Source organism: Embiotoca jacksoni, unplaced genomic scaffold (genome assembly GCF_022577435.1).
Source record: "Embiotoca jacksoni isolate LCO1_2020_lvr unplaced genomic scaffold, fEmbJac1.0.p SCAF_31, whole genome shotgun sequence".
NCBI classification, from domain to species: Eukaryota; Metazoa; Chordata; class Actinopteri; family Embiotocidae; genus Embiotoca; species Embiotoca jacksoni.
Genome location: NW_027185383.1, coordinates 2,834,402 through 2,852,165, shown reverse-complemented (window position 1 = coordinate 2,852,165; position 17,764 = coordinate 2,834,402). Strand labels below are relative to the sequence as shown.

The following is a 17,764-nucleotide window of genomic DNA, read 5'->3' as shown; positions in this document are numbered from 1 at the left end:
GCTCTCATCCCTTATACATAAAGGCAGCAAGGCCAAACTCAGTCCTCCACCGACACTTTACGGCATTCTTATAAATCATAAACACACCCTGGCACTTTGGGTAAACAGATGATCATTGTGCGAGCAGAGCAGGTACAAAGTTTCCTTTGGAGGATGCAGACGTGACGCCCAGACGGACCCTGCAGGGTCTTGTTGGAATCTGTAGCTTCCACTTGTTTAAATGAGCCCCAGACAGACAGGAACTGCTTGTGGTTTGATGTGCGTAAACCAAATTTTCATGGATTTGAAGGAGAAGTGCAAAAGGAAGGAAGGGCAGAGGTGGGAAAAACAAGAGTCGAGGTTGGAGGAAGACGGGAGGCATGTCCTGAACATAACCCCATGTAGTCGCTCGGAGGAGAACGCACATTTTCATCACGGCTCCCACATTATTCACCGTGGAAAGGTGCTCGCTTTGGGTTTCAAATTAAATTGTCCGACTATATTTTTCTCTGCGAGTAGTGTTTTTCACTCCCCATTTGAAAGCAGTGCACCTGCACAGTCATTGTTTCTGCAGAAGTGTACCAAGGCTCCCGCGTGGTTTAGCGCGTTGTAACTGCTGCACTTGCAATTATGGGTTCAATTCTCACCAGGCTCGTTTTTCTACGACGCGTGAATGCAGAGTGAACTGCTTTGCATAAAACACGCAAAAAAATCAGAGAGGAGAGTGCCAGCCTCCAAAAGCCATCTATTACACATAAATACTCAAATATCTCTATCTATATTAATGCAAATAAATGTATTCACCTCACAAACTGTACATTTATTGTCATAATGTGAACATCTGGCACCATTATCAGCAGTTATTCTAATGTGGGTTAAATGATAATAATTGCAATAAAAACACTGGTTTGACCTCATTTTTCTGAACATCAACCAAACTTCTCTTCCTCCACTGATATTGTGCACCTCGGCTCGTCACGTCTTGGTTATTTTTTTTTTTAAGGATGTTTTCCATCACCTCTTTTAACCTCTGCTGTCTGTGCTGATCTCATGAGCTGATGGTGTCTAGGCAGAAATACGCCCACACATTCGATGGGCGGAGAGATATTTGGTAATGACAATGAGATCATAAAGAAACCCCGCCGTGGAAAATACCAATTCATTTTTCAGAACTTGTGCAAGGTTGCAAAACAAAGAACATGCTCCCTTCGCAAAAACGTGCAGACCTCGCAACTCCATGGCAACTGCTAACATCATGCTAACATGATGCTGGGCATCACGGTGGGTCTGTCGCAGCCAAAAGTTTCATCGGAAAAAGTCCTCGATTGTCTGTACAGGTCCTCAGACGACAGTGCCTTGTTTTCCAGTTACTCAATCTGATGTTGTGGAAAAACGAGCTGCAAATCATGGCTTTGTTTATTCTATATTTTAAGAGATATGTCTATGTTGCTACGATAAAGTTCCCAACCCTGTGTTGCAGAACTAAGGGTAACACTTGATGCATGATTCATGCATAAATTCCTGCATTACTTTAGCATTACTTCATGCATTAATACCTCATGAAATCATCAGGAAGTAACACGAGTTCAAAGTCATTCATTCATGATCTCATGATTTATTGAGCATGATCAAGATGAATTCTTTGGAAAAAAAATGTTTTTAGCACTGAACCAAACTCTGCAGCACAGAGCACGGCCGGTTAGCTAGCGTCTAATAACAGAATGTGATGAGCATCGGCAACTTGAGGCGTCTAGCGCCGGGTTGTATATGAGGCACTTAGGGACTATGAGTTATAATGTAGCATCTAGCGATAGCATCCATTTGAGGCGTCAACAATGGTAAATTGAAGTGTCAAGCGATAGCTTCCATATATGGCGTTTGGATAACATTGGTAAATTTCAGGGTCTAGCCATGACTTGAATACAACTAAGTTATAACCCAGGTTAGACTCTAGCCCTATATGTTATGACACATACAATAAAAGGATCACTTAGTGCTCACATTAGAGACCAGATCTGGCTCTGCCTTGTAAAACTATAAAGATACTGTAGGTCATGCAGCTAGGTCAAACCACTACTTTAAATTTCATATGCTTTCATTTTACTGTTTAAGGTGCGAATATGAGCGAGTGAATGTTAGCCTGCCTGTGACAGACGAACGACCTGTCCTCGACCTGCCTCTCGTCCAGTAAAGGCTTTATAAAACATCAATAACCATACCTAAATTACCTGCCTCTACATGTAAAGCCTCCACATAATATTGTTGCTGTTTTCCACATTTTATATTTTTCTACTTCAGTGACGGTCAGGAAAAACCTCATAATCATAATTTTTACTTTGCAGGAGTGTCATAAAATGGAGTAGTCCTAGTTCTTGCCGAAAGTCAGTAAAAAAAAGGAAAAAAGGTTTTATAAATAACTCAACTGTGAGGCGTGAGGAATGTTTTCAGTATTTTTTTGTGTCATTTCAAGGCGTGATTCTCAGATACTTGATAAAAAAAAAAAACGAGCCCTGATTGTTTTTCCCAGACTCACTGGGATTACGTAAAGCATGTAATCACAATAAATCACTTTGCACAAACAAGCGTGCACAATATTAAATTTAGGGGTTGTTAAATTCTTCTTCTAGGTCTTCTTCAACTCACAAATTGATTCCTTTTGTCTCGAGAGGAGGCATTCTTCATCAAATCCATGTCCAGTCTTCCATCCTGCCTCCGGGCCGGTACAGCACCTTGTGTTAATTAAACCCGACCTGTGGATTTGACTGCTCTGCACCGGCGAAAAAAAAAACAACAAAAAAGATTTCTTTAAACCATTTGACTAATTTCATCGAGCTCTAATGCTCGGTTGTAGTTGCAGAGAGTAATAATGATCACAGCGATAACCTAAACAATTAGGTAATAGGCAATAATTTCCAATAATTGTTATTTCCTAATTAAGTTTTACATCTTCAGAGCTCAAATAAGAGATGGAGAAAATGAAATGAAAGGAGAAACTAATTAAAATGGAGGTGGTTAATACCAGAATGCTTTTTATCCTTTTATTTTCTTTATCCCTCTGTTTCTCTTGCTCTGTATTAATATTTCATCTAAAGTTCAGTGCTTTCTGCTTCAATAGACAGTAAAATCACTGCTGGAAACATTGCTCTCAGTCACATTTCCCTCCTTCTCTCTCTCTCTCCCTCTCCTTCTCACTCACAGCACCTCCTTCATTCGCTTTCAGTCCCGTGTCGTATTTCTCTGAATTTTTTTTTCTCTTTCCCTTCAGCTATCGCTGCACATTTTCCCGTCTCTCTCGTTTTTCACTATTTCTTGCAGGTGGAGGCGAACAGGCGGCAGCGGGTCCAACTGGTTTGAGGCAGCTGCAAACTCCACTTTCCCTTCTCTTAGTCATAGCAGTCAGTCATTCAGCCAGCCAGCCCGCCAGCCACTTGGTCAGGTTATCATTTTGTCAGAGTGGCTCCCGATTCGGCCAATGTAAAGCCTTTTAGCCCCTCGGTGTCCCGGGTATGCTGGTGCTGCCATCCTGGTTCCAACCTTGCAGCTAGAATGAAAGCGAGATGAACATACAGTACATGACTTCTGAGAATACTTTAAAGAAGTTGCAGCAGAAAACTCCATTACAGGATACAGAAGTTATTAATACATGTGTGCTTCATTTTATCCTTGTCTGAAAGAAACCGCCGTTGATTCAGGATCGACGCGAAGAGCTGCAGTCGATATTGTTGAGAACTGTTTGCACTTCGAGCACCTGGGCTCACCAACGCCAGCCTGCAAATACAGACATCCACATACTAATGGATTAATGGAGACGCACACACAGACACACACACACACACACACACTCAGGTACACCCAGCTTTTCCCTCCTACTCCACATGGCATTAGAACAGAGCTCGGTTGTGGCTAATGGCCTGCCTCTCTGCACAAGTTAAACAGCAACACGCGGCATTTTACGCCGCTTGCCCCAGAGCCCGCAAAGAAAGAGATCTACTTTATATCATTATTAACCCCATTAGCACCAAGAAAGGAGGCATCACTTTCACTTTCTCTCTCGCTGCGTTCAGTTTAATTTAACCCCATAGTGGCCGGGCAGGAATAAAAAATGCAGCAAACGCAGCTTTGTTTTCATCCCCCCCCCCCCCCTCCCCCGCTCCTTTCTCCTCTCGTGATGGTGCTTAAATCACACTCCACCCGCCTTGATTCTCCCCTCTGTCTCTCTCTGGCCTTTTCCCTTAAGCCCCTCTTGGGCATAAGTGCCTGTGGGATGGACTCCTTCTAAAAGGATGCAGATTTTATGCAGGCTATTTTCAAAACCAGCGTGTCTGCTTTAGCCTAGCTAGACATTTTTTTAATGACTCCCCTAACTCGACACCTTCCACCGCCACCATCACAAGAACCACGTCTCCTCTGCTTCAGATAAGATGTGTCGGAGTCACGGCCTCTTATTTTTTATTCCCACTCAATCCCCCCTCCGTCCTCCTCTCCTCTCCTCTCCTCTCCTCTCCTCTCCTCTCCTCTCCTCTCCTCTCCTCTCCTCTCCCCTCCCCTCCCCTCCCCTCCTCTCCTCTCCTCTCCTCTCCTCTCCTCTCCTCTCCTCTCCTCTCCTCTCCTCCCCTCCCCTCCTCTCCTCTCCTCCGAGGGCTTTTACAGCACAGGCCCCGGTCCACACTTGTCTTCAAAAAGTGGTTCCCCGCTGGTTTCTCACCCTCTCTGTCCCTCTCATGTTGCATCTTTCATTTCACATTTATCTATCCTTTTTACAGTGACCCCCCTCTTCTTTCAGCACATCCCCCCGTCTCCCCCGCCATCTACCCGTTTGTCAATTCAAGCTCTTTTTCTGCACTTTTAAACCTGTATTAAACCCTAGCCTCCCTAATTAACACTCACCACCTGTCATTTTGCCTCACTTCCAACTAATCCCCCTTTGCCAGCGTGGCCCCGATTCACCCAATCACCGACAATAAGCTGGCAGTCCCCTGTCAATTGTAGCATCTCTTAGTGAACTCCGGTTTGACAGCAGTGGTGGGGATTCAGAACAGCCTGATAGCGACTAGGTGAGAAAGAGACATAAAGAGAGTGTCTTCTTTTCTGCGAAGAAGTGCCCAGATACAGCTCAGGCGGGCTTTCGATCTTCTCTCCCTGGCACAATTATGGCCATCTCAGCGGGGAGCACCTATATTAGTGAGACATGATGCATTGAAGCGGCGTGCCCATGCTGTTCCCCCACAGCCCGCTCTAATGGCTTTACCTGCTCGAACAAAGGCAGAGGACAAGCCACAGCAGCTCTCTATTTTGATCCGATGTGTGATTTTTATCAGGGACCTGTGCTGATTTTTGAGGATCTTTATGTGCACAATGAGCTGGGATTCTCTGCCTGCCACTCACCTTTTCTCACCGTCTTCTCTCCGCCTCTCCCCTGCTGGATCTCCCTCCTTTTCTTTGCCTCCCAGTCCATCACACGTTGAAATGATGTATGACTTGTGTTGCCAGCTGCTCTCCTGTGTGAGCAGAAAGCTGATAATGACTAGGTCTAGCCTACTTTAGCAGCATCACACCCCCTTTGTCACTGTTCTCGTGGGCGCTCCTCGTGTGTGATAAGCAAGTGAGGCTGGAGGACTTCACCGTGCATGAGTATGAACGCCTGTGACAGGGAGCGTCGTGCCCCGCTTTACCGTACAATGGCCCAGATCAATAGAAAGCGCAGTCTCTGACTTGTAAATAACTTTCCTAATTTGCTGTCTCATTAGCAACAGGCCTCTTTATGTTCGGGTTGTCTCTGCTGCAGCCTTCTGGTGCTGTGTCAGTCCCAGATGGTAGGCATGGTAGTCACACCACATAAACTGGCATTTAGCGTTGATTCATTGGCACACATTCTCCCTTTTTAGTGGGCAGACCCCTGCAGCCATGTGGGCTTCGGCGTATGCTGTCAGCAGCAGAATATATTTACTGAAGAGGTGGTTCGATCACGACTTTCCGACGTTTTGTCATGTCACATGAACTAGTTTTATATGATAGCAAGCCAGGGCCCAGTAGTCTATTCTTGCAGTGCAGCAAATACATCGAAATGTGTCGACGCCCAAACATCATGCAGGGGAAGACTGAAACTATAATCCATCCCAGGCCACTTTGTTCAAGCAAACCACCAGATCACTGATGTTGGTTAAGTTGTTGATGTAACAGGTACCAGACTAATTCTAAATTTGGCCCAAAGCTTATCTTATTGGAGGGTTATTCAGATTACAAAATACATTCAAATTATTCTGTTTCAAATTGTCAGACAATTATTTTAGGAATCTGAGCCTGTCAGTGACAAAAACAAATTTTTTTTCGAGGATGTACATTGACTGGGCACAATTGCCTTAAAGTATTACACTACAGCCCGTTTTGGGTCTGCCAGCTGAAGTGCTCTCACTTCACAGTCACATATTGGACTGGTTTCACAAATTGTTGGGTTATTATAAATATTATTGTCACTTGGACCCAAAATAATAGGAAAAATACTAGAATACTCCAGTAACATGTTTTTTCTCCATCTGGGGCAACAAAACAAGTTGTAAACACAGCATTGACCTTTGAAGTTGTCATAATTTAAAACATCCTGTAAACGTCCATATCAAAAATGTTGAAATTAAGTTTCCGGTTACTTGTTCAATGTAAGTCAAATGTTGCTGTTATTACTACTCTTTGCCAGCTCCTGAGGGAAATATCTCTCTCTCAAGCTGCTACAGGCTACACTATGCTTGCCAGCTAGTTTCTAACTGTGTCTGTCTGCTGCTTGGTGCTGAGCAGGTAGTTTACAGTGTTGTTTTTTTTTTTTTTTTCACCTTTTCACTGCAAACAGCTGCCTGCTGCTGCTGAAAAATGACGCTTTGTGAGGAGTGAGAGGGAACCACAAGAATGAAGCTGTGGGTGGGACGACTAAACAATAAGCTAAAATCTCTAAAGCCGAGGGGAGCTTCAGGTTCGAGCGATGATTATTTGTACAATAGGTTCCCCACGATAAGCCACTTCTCTCACAATCTTTTCATATTTCAATTTGATATCATGTTATGAAAAATATTAATCATAACCACTACGGTTAGGCTCTGGGGGCCTAAATACAACTGTAAAACCATTATAAAGCATTACAAGAGTGAATGTAGGGATTATGCTGTTCGTGAACATGTTGTAGATACTCTTAGTTGCAACATTTTGAGAAAATGTGACCTCATTTTGTTAATAAATAAGGGCAGAATTATGTTGATCTCAAACATATTTGCTGTTGCACTCAGCATGTTTGTGCTTTGTCTTTTTGTATAACTAGTGCAGTGGAAGGAAAGTACTCAAAGACGGCAGCTATAGGAACCAAGTGTTGTAAATCACAATTTGGACATCTTTGCCAATTTTCAAACTTAAAATATTTGTTATGGTTAGCATTATTATAGTGATCAACATGCTCCAACTCTCAACGACTATATTTCACTCTGCACAAAGTATTCTAAAAAGTGGTTGTCTAACAGAAAATAACCGTTTTACCCCTTAAGTTTTACCTTCATGATTATCGCAGGTGTTTTAATTTTAAGTTACAATCTTGACGATCTCTGTTTCGGTCTCTTTGCCGGCACCTGTGGCAATAAGATGTGAAAAGCTGCATTTTTTTTTAAAGATTTTTTTTTAAATGCCAAGAAATTGACCCGACTAAGAAACGCGCCTGTAGTCGTTACTAAATAAGGCAACAGCTTTCGTTGAACGCTTAAACGTACCCATGTTTATATTTAACCTCATGTAGCAGTGAAGATGGTGATGTGGTCACAATGTGATTGCTCAGCACTCACGATTCAGTAATGAGACAAGAATAAAATACAAGTGACCTGGATGTAACTACACTTCTATAAGTACACTGTAGGCCCAGATATGCCAACCTGTTCTATTACAGAAAATCAGGTAGTCAGAGTCACTTTTACACCCTCCTCGTAACTCGTCTACTATCAATATCAGTTTATTTGAACCATGGTGACAACCTTCCTGTATTTATTTCTGTTAATTTAAGAATTTAACAACAGGAGGGTGTTTACATTCTAGATTTAATAATTCACAAACTGCGGGTATTTGCTTTGCTGATGCCACTATATTTAGACTCGATGTACTTGTATATAAAAAAGGATTTATTGTTTCTGAGTTTGTGTAAGAGAGCCTTGAAATTGCACTTTTTTAAGACATTTTTATTGGGAAATCAAATTGACAGAAAATATGATTCACTGAATAATTAAAACAAGAAAAACATAAATAGTTATATGCATTACAAGAACCTATTTCAGTGTTTAGTAGAGATGAGGGTAGTGCTGGGGGCATAAGTATTTGTAAAAACCCAACTGTGACTAAAAACTGTTTATGAAAATGGACAGTCTCCAGGTCTGAAAAATTAAGCTACTGCAGAGGTGCCTTAAAGTGCAATACCACTGAGGGGGTTCCAAGACTACCATTCAAAACACTTCCAACTTCTCCCATGAAAAATCAAGTCAATATTTTGTTTAAACTTTATACATGTCATTATGGTGTCATTAGCAAAAGTCACTCCTTCTGAACAGTATCCTGAAGCTCCTTCTGGAAATGATCCCATAATGAATTATATATAAGGCCTCAAAGACAGGTATGTTTGGGAGTGTGACTGGTTTGACTGACATGCCTGGTGTTCAGTCATTGTCATAGTGTACTTGGGTTCTTGGTCAGATCCACCCAAGCTTGAGGTCATTTCTGGCTCCAAAAAAACAAGATGACAACGGCCAAAGTGCCAGTTCACAAATCAATGGGTAAACTTATGGTGGGTTGCTACTTGGCCGTGGCCTTGTTCTAGTTGCTGAAGCAACCAAAACGTACAAATAGACGTGTCAGTTTAAAGAAAACAGGAAAAAACACTTTTTTCCATATGTGTCTTGGAAGGCACTGACAAAATGTTCATTGACAACCTGTTTTGTCTTTCAAGTTGGATGACTTGTTGAAGAGAGAGAAACCTGTGATTTTGAACAGCGATGTCAGTAATTACTTGAAGGGAAGCATACATTGCCGATTCATCATCAACAGACTTGAAAAGACAAGAATCAAACACCCTGACTGATAACTGCGGCTGCCAATGTCACTTTGATGTCTGAACTGTAACCCTGATCCACAAAGTGAAACCACCTCCCGTTGTGTCTCGCTGTGATGTTGTCAGATTTACAGAATTCATCTGACTGTGTGTTGGCCCAGATGCTGTCGTGTTCAAGTGTTGGCTATCTTATACTCTGTCTCCCCAATGTGTTTGTGTGATGTTGTTTTCTCTCACGTTTACCACTCTATCTGATTCCCTTAGCTTTAGCCGAGCAGATAACAGTTCTGTTTGAATGAGCCTGTCTGTTCTGTGTGTGCCAGCCAAATAGTGATATCTTACCTTTTTTTCCCCGCTCAATTTCTGATTGTGCTACCACACTTACACTTGTCAGTGCAGCCGGTGGCCGCTACATGTTTGGATGAAATAAAATGGCAATCGGGTTTTTTAATCTATGTGTGTGCTTTTTAGTAATGCAAGTTGTCTGGTATTTCTCCTATGTGATGATACTATGGGCTCATAGTATCATCACATAGGAGAAATGTGCTCTGTGTTCCCATAATACAAACTGCAAAGCCAGCAAAAAGGACTTATAATGTACTGCTTTATTGGGCCCTGCACTAAAAGTACTGCAGCATGTTTAAACATGATGGCAGCACACATGAAAGAGCCTGTTATCTTGATTAATACTCGTTAGCAGGAAGTAGGAATGGACAACTTGGCGACTAAAAAGCGCATGTTTGTGATGAGTAGTTGGCTCAGTTCATCAACTTCAAATGTTTTGCGAGAGACCGAGCAGATTCTCTTAACTGTAATCTTTCCTTCTCCTTTATGTCCTCGTTTTTTTTGTTTATTTTAATCCGAGCCTCTTTTAATTTAGTTATTTTTAAAGCCCGTATTTTACCTGACTTTTCATTATATCAGTGCTGGGTGCTTAAACGCATGTGCTGCCTTTCTCCTCCTTTATCTGCCTCATTCATCCTCACAGCTCTGTTAAATTAAATGCTGCCTTATCTCAATGAAATGTTGTAAATATTGGCTGAGCACAGGTGGGAAACGGCAATTTGAAAACAGTTCAAAAGACAAAATTAAATGTTTAACTGACAAATGATTAAAATTAAATTTCCCTAATATGTGCCGTCATGTATCCCCTCCTCAGGCATGTGGTCCTTCTCCGTTTCTGAGCTGGCCATCCCGGGCGCAGAGATAGGCCGCATCTCCGCGACCGACGCCGACCTGGGCGAGAACGCCAAGCTGGACTATACCATCCTGGAGGGGGAGACCGGTGACACGTTCAACATCACCGGAGTGAACCAGGAGGCGGTCATCACGCTCAACAAGGTGAAGGAAGGATGAAGGAGACAGAAGGGTGGACAGATGGAAGGAGGAGTAGAAAGAGACTTGGAGGAAGGGTTGTTTGAATGTTATGGGAGATGGTAGCAGAGGAGGAGGAGGAGGAGAACAAAGCTACAACGAGGGAGGTAAGCGAGCACATACAACAGGGAGTCAGTTTGTAGAGGTAAAAAGAAAAAGGGCAGCAAAGGAGACGGGGAACAGATGATGAGGGGGAGGAGGGGCGATGACACGGGTAACGTGGGCAGGTCTTTAGAGAAGAGTTTTGTCTGTAAGTCAAAGCACAGCTAACAACATGTTGTCTAAGCCCATTAACCTGGAATTACCTGGAAACACACAAAGATACCATCTAAGCCTGTTTTTCATGCTTCATAAAAGAGCAGCCTTTTCAGTGAGGTGCTAAAAAGCAGCTGCTCTGTATTCATCCTACATGTTCTTTTCATTTGACTCTCATCAGATGGGTTTCTGACAAATGAATTTCCTGCTTGATTCACTTATACTAGCCTCCTTTAAAAAAAAAAAATTTAAAAAAAAAAATCAAAATTCCCATACGTTTACAGCACACATAATGAAACATTTGTACAAAACTCAATCAAAGAATGACACATCCAAATGTAAATGTTTGCAGTGGGTGTGTTGAGTGGAATTTCCAGCAGAAAATGTTTTGACCATTGTTGAGGTGTTTTGACTGCTGCCTTTCAGCAAAGGTTGTCCATGAAGAAGGATCAATGAGGCCGACTTTCCATTCTGAAATCAGCCGGTTAATAGATCCACTTAGTGTAACAAGATATTATATCAGCTTCCACCAGCCAATCCCGAAGCTGCCTGCCATCGCCAATTATCACATCCTCATGACAATGTGTGTGCATAGTGGGGGTGATGAGTGCTGTCATTACCAGTATGGCTCATTAAAGTACATGCGCATCTGTGTGGCGACGGGGGCCCCTGTGCTCACATGTAATGTACACATAATGGGGAGGAGGGCCCCGTGTGGGAGGCCTGTCTGAGGTGTGATGCTTTAATTTTAAATGAGCTCTTCAGAGACGCGTCCGACACTTCAATAAAAATACACACTCGCCTCCTTTAATGTTGTCAGCCATTCCTCTGATCTATGGGATGTCAGCCACTGAGAGCGTGTGCTTTTTGTGTAGCCTGTGTAATATGCGGTGTCATATTCATGAAATGTGTGTGCGCTTGTGATGCAGTGCATTATGATAATAGACCACTTCCAACAGGGAACTGATCCCACTAACAAGTATTACTGCTGTAATCAAAGGCTGCTACTTCCTTCCTTCTCTGCTGTAGAGCTTTATTGTTGACCAAAATCTCGTTAAAGCTCGTGGTCGTATAAAGAATAATAATCTGGTGTCCCAGAGTGACGCCGTTCAGATGATGTCTGGATAATGTGAGTTTTTCCTTCTTGGGATGGGGCGAGTTGGGTGGATGGTGTGATACAACAGGGGACTTGGGTGTTTGGAGACCGCTGTTCGCTTCCTGTTTCCAGCCTTGAGTCAAGACTTCAAAAAAAGAAAAAAAGGTTGACTGTTGCCATGACGGTGAATGTTGCATACCGCCAGGCGCAGAAGCCCGCTGGTCGCTTCCCATTGCCACCAACGAGTTGGGACAGTTTTTTAAAACCAGGTTTACTGTTACCATGACAACGAAGGTTGCATAACACTGGATATAGGAGATAGCTGTTTGCTTCCCATTTCCAACCCCAATTAAGGGCAGTTTTTTTTGTTCTTTCTACATCGCATTTACTATCGCCATGATGACGAAGGTTGCATAACGTTAACTTTAATGCAGGTATGTCTGGCTATGGGAATGCATGTTTGTGGTCTGTGGTTAATATTCCCACCAACTTGCACAGTGTTTATTGTTTGTTGTCACTCTATGCCGTTGTTTTCTCTCTCTGCTCTCCCCTCACCCCAACCAGGGTATGGCATGCGGCCACCTCTGAGTCCGGCTCTGTTGGAGGTTTCTTCCTCGTAAAAGGGAGTTTTTTTTTCCTCACCACTGTCAAAGAATGCTTGCTAATGTTGAAATTGTTGAGTAAGGTCTCTTTGTTACTTTGTTAAGTAGCTTTAATTGACGTGATTTGGCACTATACACAGAAAACTAAATTGAATTTACACAACAGAGTTATAATTTTAACCCTAACCAAGTGGTTTTTAGGCCTAAACCTAAGCAGGGAAGCTCATTCAGGAACCATCCATGTGGGTCGTATTTGACAGCAGGAACAACTGACCTATATGTTTGTTTGAGTCAGAGGACTTGTCGTGGATGTACTGTTGCTAGCAATTACTGTTGATGGCTTGCTAAGCTGTTTCAGGATTTTAGTTTGCCAGGTTACAATATTAAACAGTTCTGTTTCTTGTTTTTAAAGATCTTTAGCCTTAAGGCTGAGTCCCACAGACAGGGTACAGAAGTGGACAAACATGATTTATTTTGGTCTTTTCATAGAATTTTCTGACAGAAAAATATAGATCAAGTCCAGCTTCATAAATTGAGTATTAAAAATACCTGATGTAGGCAGAGAATACCAGCAATGAGAGTTTCCTTTAACATTTTATTGAGGCTGAAGGAAATAATTAATTCAATAATTTATCTAATCCGTAGTTTCCTGAAGAATCAAACAATAATCTATAGCTTAAAATAAAATATGTACAAAAATACATTTTCCGAACTTCAAGATTACATCATGGCAACAAGTATAGTCAAGGTAATCAATTTCATAAGGTGTAAAAAAGAGAAATAAAGCAAATTCTTAAGTTAAAACACTACTTCTACTCTTCGGTTGGTTCATTCCAATACTAGATGTTATCCTTTCAATAACTATGGAAACAGTCATCCTATAAACCTGCCAGGTTACAGCCCAATAAATGTCAATGTCACTGTCACTTACTGAGTGACAAAGTTACACTACTGGTCGTCCAAATACTGCATGACTGATTGATGAAATCCCCACTGCTTGGCCAAATAGTTTGACTTACTCTATCTGTTTTAAATTAAAACCCTTTGTTTCGAATTATAAAGCCTTCTGGTATTTCACATACATGGTCCAGCCATTTACTAAGTTTTGGCCGATTCATCGTGGACATGGAAAAGCAATTTCAAAAGTGGAGGGTTGGTTCTAGATTGGATCAGCCGAAGGGAAGCACGCTCCAAAGTCTACAGTGCTGTGAATGGTTGTTTCACTGTCAGTCAATTGGTCCCTAACCATCCCTTTTCCCTGGCTGATCCACTCTGGCACAAGCTAAAGTGGAGCCCCTCTATGTTGGCAGACAAATGCTGGACACGAAAGTGGGATGTTCCTGAGACCTAATGTAGTCAAAAATTGTCTCCTGTTTTAGTTATTGAGACAGAAAGAAGTTACATTTTGTTGCCCAGGTACACTCAACTTTTCCTTGTTATCAAGGAATAGTGTCAAATAACAGCCACTTGGCAAACTGCCAAACAATATAGCTATTTTTATTCAAAGCTGTATTTTGTGTGTTGTTGCAGCTGAGCACCTGCATGCATATGTGTTTTGGTATGAGTTTGTAAGGCCATGTGGACATGCATACTAGTGTACAAACATGCAGGGAGTGAGCGTGAATTTATCGCCACGTCAGTTCTCAGCCTTGGTTTTGTCGGATTCGTTAGAAACAATCCGCACCTGGAGGTGGTGTGTAGAGGAGGATTTCCAAGCCCGGCATGATCTCTTTTTGAAAAGAAGCAGAGAGGCAGACAGACTGAGCTGAATTTGGTAAGAGATGCAAGAAGAAATAACTCGGAGGCGAGGACCCAGAAACGAGGGGGAAAGAGTGTGGATAAAGAAGGAGAGAAAAGATGGAAGCGCTGAGGGAGGAGTGTTAAAATCAGGTCCTGTGAGGCAGTGACAGCAGACAGTGCAATATAACAAGGGAGTAAGAGTAAGAAAGAACCAGAGAGAGATGTGCAACGAGACAGGGAGGGAGATGCAGAGAGAGGAAGAGCTGCGGAATCAGTGACAGCCTTAGAGAGAAATTAGCACAGCTAGAGACCAAGAAGCACAGAGGTGGAAATATGTACTCGTGCAGAAAGACAAGTAGGCAGAAATGGAAAATATAAATAATAATAAAAAAAATAAGAGAGGTAATATGAAATTTTGAAAAAACTTCGAGAGGGAGGGAGCTTGGCAGCAAGAAGACAGAATGAAGAGAAAGCTTGGAGAAAGGAGGGCGACCTGCTGTGTTTTAAAGGAGAATCGATCAGTTCAACATGTGCTAAACGGGCAGGAAAAATTACACGTAAACAAATAGTAAACATATCCCACCCGCAATTTTCCTCCCAGCAGATTCAGCCAGGACGCTCCGAGACGGCAAAACAAAACATACAATTAGTATTTCAACATGGCCTCCTTCATGTGGTGTTGTGCTGCTTTAATCCTTCTACAAAGGCGCCGGGAGAGGCAGAGAAAGAGAGAACAGGATTGTTGCTATGTATGAAATATCAAAAGAAACTGGAGAATCACAGGTTACATGTGGATTCATGTTGAAAGCTCGCAAGCACAGTGGAAAATACAGTGAATATTTACGGATGCTGGAAGTATTTACATGAGCTGGAGCCCGAGTGGTGCCGGGATTTGAGGGGGTGAAGGTGGGTGTGATACAGCACACTCTTCACATGAATTAAGGAAGATCTGACTGGAATAGGTTGAAAGGGATTTAGCCTTTGAGGGAATCCACGCACAACTAATGGGAAACATGTAAGATAGGCGACAACTCTAATAGAATTAAAACAATCAAAGCGTAAAATTAGCGTTAAGCTCCCCCTCAGTTTCTACTTCATCAAACAAACCAAAAAAATATATATATAACCCTTCTTTTTGTGTGTGTGTGTGTGTGTGTGTGTGTGTGTGTGTGTGTGTGTGTGTGTGTGTGTGTGTGTGTACACACATATGTTTAGGTCGCTTTAAAAATGACTCCCATGCCCATTTTTTTAGACTCCGATGGCTTTAACGCTGTAGAATTTCTAAAAAGGGGAATGAGATGATCTGTGCGTCTCCGCAGAAGGAAGGATTTCCGAGCGGAGCAATTTGTGTTGCCACGGAGTCGGCCTTGACCTTGCTGGTCATCTCGCTGCTGTGGGCTGAATCTCTTTAACCACTGATCTACGACACACATTCCCTCACACACACACACACACACACACACACACACACACACACACACACACACACACACACACACACAACACACACACACACACACACACACACACACACACACACACACACACACACACACGCGCACACAGAGAGAAGCAGGGATACACACACCTACACAAGCAGCAATAAACCACAGAGATATATACAGAGGCACGCATCGATACAGCACACTTGACCTCGCAGCTCCCTGTGTTTAAACTGTGGGGAATAAGGGAAAAGAGCTACGAGGAAGCCAGTTGCTCGTCTAAGGATGGAGAGGGATGCTCGTCTTTGCCTGAGAACGATGTGTCAGATGGGAGGTGGGTGTGAGCTGCGGGAGGGTTAACAGCAGATTAGGAAGAAACAGAGTGAAGAGAGCTAGAGAGAGCTGGAGGAAGGATTTGGGAGATAGTTAAAATAAAACTGAGAAAGAATATGTGATGACAAAATGCTGTAGAAGAGGGCAGAAAGAATCAGACAGACGAAGACGGCAGAAGACGTGCCTATGAGCAGAAGGGGGGAGGGGGAGGGGGAGCGAGCGTGGTCTCGGCGTGGAAGGGCGAGGGTGAGGCGGGGACACGCCGGGGAAGCTGGGTCATTAGCAGCCGGCAAGTCTGGGTGCCGACTGAAGCTGCCTGCTGCTTATCACTGCTTATTTACTGTCAGTCCCACAGAGACCCCCAGCAATAAAAAGATTCCTCTCCCTCCCCCTATTCTCCCCCGACTCTCCCCCTCCTCTGCCTCCACCCCACTCCCCCTTCTCATCATCAGCCGCTGTCTCTCTGCATTTCGTTCCCCTCTCCATCGCTCTCTCTCTTTCTCCGTCTGATCTCCACAAATAACCAAATAGGAAGTCGAGCAAAAATGCAAGTATACGCACACACACACACACACACACACACACACACACACACACACACACACACACACACACACACCTCCCCACCTCCGTATCTCCCTCACCTCGTCCTCCCTCTCTGTTTCGTGTCTGGAGGCCATATCAGACCGTGTGTGTTGTTTGTCTGTGGCTCTGACTCAGCCCAGGTCGGCCCCATTTCACATTCAAACGCATCCAAACACACACATATCTGGGAGAAAGAGACACTTGTACACGCACCAGCAATGTGTGTATTCATTAATTTGCAATTAACAATCTTCTTTTTTGTAAAGTCTCTCCTGTATTTTATTCTATAATCTACATTCTCGTCCTCTCTGCTCCTGGACTGGTCAGCCCTGCTCCACTCCACCTATTTACTTATTACATATCGCTCTTAATGAATGTACATATTGCTGCTAATAGGTTTTGATACAGCATGTGAACAAGGCCACAGTGTAAGTAGCAGGTAATTGAAGAATTAGCATATAACACTCACCCCAGTATGGCAGCTCCTTGATACTGCTCTGCAGCAGTGCCCCCTAATGGCCCAGAAGGGGAACATTCACAGTGGCCCCTGAACTGGTGGCTGCTGGTTAAGGTTTCCCCAAAATCAATCCACTAATCAAAATCTAATTAAGCGCTACAATGTGGAGCAATTAGACAAAAACGAAGGGAGACACAGATACTCCTGTCATCAGCTGATGGATGCAGGTGCTTTACATGCAAATCAGACAGGTGATGATGTAATATAGGGCCCCAAGTGTGTTTGGATTGAGGGAGGTTTACAGCAGCATTTATAACCACTGATGCAGCAAGGAAAGAACCTTGAAAAAGGAAACTAGGATAATGCCCTGGTTTCAAAACACCTCATTACACCTGTATACTGTATCTAACAGCATAGATGCACCACTAGGCCTGCCACAACATCATTAATACGAATCTGGCGGTATCCCGATTCAGGAGGTTCCCTTTTGAGGTATGTTTTCGGGGTGCTATGAGCTGTGTAAGCCGGCTATTCGTGCGCCTTTCATTCCTCTTACCTGGGGGACAAGCCGGCTCACGCATGTGTCAGTTTGCTGTTATTATTTCCATATGCTCTCACTTAAAAACGTCTGGCTAATCCTCGGTCACACGCCAACAGCGCGCCTGGGATTATCTGTGTTTGTTTTCTCACGCGGAGGAGAGATTGTGTTAATCTTCTCAGACAGGGGGGGGGTAGAAGAGACGAAGAGAGAGATGGAGAGAAAGAGAAAAGAAAGCGAGGAAGAGAGACCAACGTCTTGTTCGTAAATTGTAAGGAAAAATGAAGACCTCTGAGAGG

At 43.2% G+C, this 17,764-nt stretch overlaps 1 protein-coding gene across 3 annotated transcripts in view; it reads left to right on the top strand.

Moving 5' to 3' along the window:
• The window catches only part of LOC138207424 (uncharacterized), a 153,756-nt gene that overhangs the window by 102,953 nt on the left and 33,039 nt on the right, over positions 1–17,764 (top strand). For all 3 annotated transcript variants that reach the window (XM_069164632.1, XM_069164633.1, XM_069164635.1), the window contains one exon: positions 10,203–10,384. In XM_069164632.1, the coding sequence (XP_069020733.1) occupies positions 10,203–10,384 (182 nt within the window). The remainder of the gene's footprint in view (positions 1–10,202; positions 10,385–17,764) is intronic.